We start from the raw sequence: 5696 nt of genomic DNA on the forward strand, positions 1-5696 counted from the left end.
ATGCAACATGAGCTGCCAATACAACATGAGCCGTCCCGGCGTCCTAGTCACATTACTCGCCCACCGACTTGGACCAAAGACTACATATGCGGTTCCTCGAGGTCATCAGGTACTCGTTATCCTATCTCGTCCTATGTTTCATTCAATAGGCTATCACCAGAACATTTATGTTGTATAAGCCGTATTTCTGAAGAACGAGAACCGTCTAGCTATAATGAAGCACGAGATGATTCTCGTTGGCAAAATGCTATGGCAGCTGAATTACATGCATTAATGGAAAACCACACCTGGGATATTGTACCTTTACCTGCTGATCGAAAACCCATTTGGTGTAAATGGGTGTACAAGATTAAATACAAAGCAGATGGTTCAGTTGAACGGTACAAGGCCCGATTGGTGGCCAAAGGATTTACACAGCGATAAGGTTTTGACTACCATGAAACTTTTTCGCCAGTAGCGAAGGATGTGACAGTTCGTTCCTTTTTATCGGTTGCTGCTTTCCGTGACTGGCCGTTACATCAGATGGATGTTCATAATGCTTTTCTGCATGGTGACCTGGATGAAGAAATCTACATGGATCTTCCACCAGGATTACGGAGACAGGGGGAGTCTAAGGTGTGTCATCTCCACAAATCTCTCTATGGACTAAAGCAGGCTTCTCGACAATGGTATGCCAAATTTACCAACGCACTCATGGCTACTGGTTTCAAACGGTCCAAATATGATTATGCACTATTCACCTGGACAAAAGGTATATCATCTATTTACTTGATGATTTATGTAGATGACATACTAATCATGGGAAATGATGATTCTGCTGTAAAAAGACTTAAAGAGTATCTACATTCCACATTTCATATTAAAGATTTAGAGCCACCTAAGTTTTTCTTAGGAATTGAGATAGCTCGTTCAGATCAGGGAATCTCTCTTAGTCAGCGGAAATTCGTGATGGAAATTATATCAAAAACAGGACTGTCAGGCTGTAGACCAGCGATTATTCCTATTGAGCAGAATGCCAAACTGACTTCTGTTGACTATGATGCTGGTATATCATCTTCCTCTGATGATCCATTGCTAGAGGATCCGCTAGGATATCAGAGACTTGTAGGAAAGCTTATATATCTTACCATGACTAGACCAGATATCTGCTATGCAGTACAGACTCTCAGTCAGTTTATGCACAAGCCAAAGCAATCTCACATGAGTGCAGCCTTAAAGGTTGTGAAATACATAAAGACATGTCCAGGATTAGGGATTCTCCTTTCCCGAAGATGCAACATGGAAATGACAGCCTATTGCGATTTGGATTATGCTACATGTCCTATGAGCAGGAGATCCATCACTGGCTTTTGTATCAAGTTTGGGGAGTCATTGCTTTCATGGAAGACAAAGAAGCAATCTACCGTGTCTTTATCTTCAGCTGAAGCCGAGTATCGATCCATGGCCAAGACAGTTTGTGAAATAGTTTGGTTAAGGGGTTTACTCTTAGATCTTGGCACATAAGTTAAAGGACCATCTATGCTCTTTTGTGACAATGATTCAACACTCAAGCTTGCTGCAAATCCTGTATTACATGAGAGGACGAAGCACATAGAGGTTGATTGCCACTTTACCCAAGAAAAAATCCAAGAAGGAATTGTCGAGACAAGAGGAATCAGAACCTCGGAGCAACCTGCGGACATGTTCACTAAACCGTTGTGTCAAAGACAACATGCATATCTTCTGAGCAAGCTTGGCGTCTTGGACATATACAAACCACCAGCTTGAGGGGGAGTGTTGGAAGATATGATTCACTAAACCGTATCATATTGTAATTGATTGTAAACTTTGTCTATTTTAGGACTAGAAGAATAGGAGAATATCTAGTTTCCTTTTATTGATTCATCACTTGTAATTAAATACACGAATTGTGTTACATTGAATATACAACAACACAGAAATTCTCTATCTATTTCTCACTTTCTTACAGAGCGTGTAAATAATTATAAAAGCTGATTATCCGATTATGGTGAATTGTTTGTTGCTGGCTCTTCCCATGGATTTAAATACCGATACTAGAACGAATCACATAAATATCCGACGTCCTTATAATTCCTCGTTTATTTCTTTAGTGATTTCACGTTGACATAAATTGTAAAATTCTATTATTTCCGCATATTATATTTCAATAATTGTTTATGTTTCCGACGGGCTCTCCACCGCCACGGCCTCCACCGAGAAGCGCGGTTGGCGGTGGGAAGCAATGCGCGGGCGGAGCGAAGCAGCATGGCGGTCCGCGTGCCCTGAAGTGGTTAAAGCAACTTTATACACATGGGCCCAAATTCACCAATGTTTTCTAAACGAAAAAGGGCCCAAGTCCTGTTTTCTTCTTTTTACTTTTTTTTTTTCTCTCATCTCCTCGTGAAGGACATTCGCGTAAATTGCAGGATTTCATTTTGGGACGTCTCTTGCTCCAAAAATTACGAAGTGTTTCGAAGGCCTTTGGGCCTTAATGACCGTGACGTGAGCAATACTTTTATTAGGGAGACTTAACTAGCATCGATATGCGACACACTAACACGTCATTTCTATAATAATAAAAAAATTCCGACACATTAGAACACATTGTATACTAAATGTATTTTTTTTATATACATATTTTTATATATTTATGAAATCAAATTAATTAGATTTAAATTCACAAATAAATAATAATAATAATCCTAGAATTAATTTACACTAAAACATTAATCCATATTTATTAATAACATTGACTATTTCAATTTAACAAATTCAATTCCATTCCAATAATCCATAAAACTTGAAAAAAAAAAAATACAAGCAATTCATATTTTACACTCGCGTGTCGATATGTCGGAAGATAAGAGAAAAAAACTTAAGAGGTAAATTGTATATCACAGAAAGTGATAGTCAAAAGAGAAGAAAATATTGCGTTTTTCTTCTTTCTTCATTTATTACTTTTATTATTATTTTTAATTGACCCCTCATTTATAGAATATGTTTAAAATTGATATCTTGTGTTGGAATCACGTGTCGAAAAATCACATATCAGAATTCCGACTTGATTGTCGAAGAGTGTCAAGAAAGTTAACTAGATGTTGTATTTTATAATATGTATCGATCGAGTGTCAGAGACTGTCCGAGAATGTTCGAGAGTATTGGACACATATCAAAATGTCCGACAAAATACAAAAGCTCTCGGAGAGTATTGATACTTTATAGGGACATACCAAAAAGTCTGATCCACTTTATGCATTGAAAAAATCTATATCTATCCAATAATTTAACCTAAAAGGGGATGACCTAGTCAATGGTAGCCTAGTCGAATATTATTCAAATGAATTATTCGACACATGAGATGCCGTCCTAACTCAATACATCATCTATACATATTTATAATAAGATGAAAAAGGGTTTGAATAGTAAATTGGTGAATGCTGCTTCTCCAAAAATTTGCAAATGATTTTTTATATTCTCTTCTCAATTCCACACTATCCAACTTTTCACCTAACCCAAAATACTGTTATTTTGAGAAAATACTAAAAGAAATATTGAATATTTCAATAAACTGTTTTCTTAACACGTAATGGGGAGCTGAATTGCATTTCATTGAAGTGATCTTCTTGGAATCATGGGTTCATTTCTCTTTTTCAATATGAAAATGAGAAAATATTATATCATTACCGTTCATGGAAAAATCTAATTAGTATATGCTAGCGTGACTATTTAGAGTTATCGATTAGAATTTTTCATTTTACCTTTTTATTTTGAATTCGAAAGTATGCAATCGGTAATATTTATTTTCTCTTGTGGTGATTTTCTTGTCATGTATACAGCCTGAATAATTAACAAGGTAAAAGGTGATTGATGTAATGGGAAGCCTACAGCATAAGAACTTCAACTTCAATTATAACTACAATTCTCTTATTTTTGTATATTACTCTTTCACTTTTTGCAAATAAGCAAGTTACATTGCAACTTTTGTAACACTTTGGATAGCTCACCTTACCTAAGTTTAACCACTTATAATGCTTCATTTCACTTTTTGCAAATAAGCAAGTTACATTACAACTTTTGTAACACTTTGGATAGCTCGCCTTACCTAAGTTTAACCACTTATAATGCTTCATCATAAACTTTACAGTAGATTTGTTCATTTTGCACGATCATATTGTATGTTTTATAATAGATATTCCTCCACTAGCATTTATAACTGGCTTTGAATATGACAAACATCATGCTCAATATGATTATGAGTCAATTTGCACTTTAGTACTATCTATATCAAGGCCTTTGTGAACAATTACATTAACACAATTTAAACAAAGAAAAACAACACATTTTTAATAAATCACTTTTTACATAAGGATAGACAATTTTATTATTAGCTCGATACATTAAGATTAATCAAGATAAAAATAATTGCAAAGTACAAAGTTTGGCTGATTGACTACACTAAGATGGGATGGCGGCCATCCGTCCGCCTGTGTTTACTCTTTTTCTCTTCTTTATTAATTTTTTTTAATTTATAATTTAATTTGTATTTGGACGGAAGTACCTTGATCGACCGAAATTTTTTGTCGATCGGTAAGCTGGCGAGGCTAGGCCCTTATTTGAAATGTCCATAACCACTTTATGCCATTCTTTGAGACTAATATAGGAACTTCAAGCTCTTATTTGAAATAAAGTCCACTAAAATCCTTATTTGAGAAAATGAGGACATTTCGGACTCTTATTTGGAGTTTTCCTAAAAAATAATAAACACGAGTTAAATAAAAAGGGAAGGAGCTCAAAAAGAAAAAGGACAAATTAGAAAAATTGGTTATTCATTATGTATATCTAAATGGTTAATCAATGTCGAAAATGATTAATCAATAGAAATATCTAAAAAATTATACAAGGAAATGATGTTCTCAAACTCATTTTTCATTAATTAACTTTCATGTAGCAAACTTTTGTGAGTATGATTAGAATTGAGAAAACGTTTGGGGGTAATTTCCACCCTTAGTTTGAATGACAAGTATGTGAATTTCCATAGTCTTATTTATCACTTAATTGAGTATTAATGGAATAAAGGTGTTTTTGTCGGTTTAAATGAAAAGGGGTGGTTCATCCTGCTCACCTCGAATTCCATGAGCGGATCGGGCCCCATGTGGAGAAGACAGCCATGATCGACTACAAGCTGACTTCTTTCCATACCTGAATTTAATATTGTGTTGCAAGCTCTATCATAATTGTGTGGATGAATAATAAGCTTGTTATGGCATTAAATTATTTGATGCTGGCTCTCTCCTTGGATTTTGATACCAATACTCGAAAGGACCACATAAATGTCTGACGCCCTTATTATTCCTTGTTTATTTCTCTAATGATTTTGCGTTGATGTAAATTGTAAAATCATGTCGTTTCCGTGTATTATATTTCAATAATTGGTATCAAAGCTTGGGATCAGATTTCTCAATTGTGATTTGGGGTTTTTTCTTATCTGATTATTATTTAGAAATCCTATTATTGTAATTAAATCTTAGGCAAAAGCTTAAATTGAGAAGCTTAACAAAAGTATTGCCATGTTAAAGCGGATTTCATTTTCAAAAATGCCCTTGTCACAATGTTGCTAGTGAAACCAAATCAAACTGTCAACAAGGCCAAATGGCGACTGGCAACCTCAAGCAAGGTTGGCTAATGCCAGACCTAGC

General features: G+C 35.1%; 1 protein-coding gene across 1 annotated transcript; it reads left to right on the top strand.

Annotated features, from left to right (window-relative positions):
- The first annotated feature begins 798 nt into the window (after positions 1–798).
- LOC120289961 (uncharacterized mitochondrial protein AtMg00810-like) lies at positions 799–1503 on the top strand. The gene has a single exon (XM_039305380.1). The coding sequence runs from the start codon at positions 799–801 to the stop codon at positions 1501–1503; it is 705 nt and encodes a 234-aa protein (XP_039161314.1).
- The last annotated feature ends 4193 nt before the right edge of the window (positions 1504–5696 follow it).

This window comes from Eucalyptus grandis, chromosome 11 (assembly GCF_016545825.1).
Source record: "Eucalyptus grandis isolate ANBG69807.140 chromosome 11, ASM1654582v1, whole genome shotgun sequence".
Taxonomy (NCBI): Eukaryota; Viridiplantae; Streptophyta; class Magnoliopsida; order Myrtales; family Myrtaceae; genus Eucalyptus; species Eucalyptus grandis.

Bases quoted from the DNA above. Each gene is read 5' to 3' on its own strand.
- LOC120289961 (XM_039305380.1), top strand. From the start codon at position 799: ATGGGAAATGATGATTCTGCTGTAAAAAGACTTAAAGAGTATCTACAT.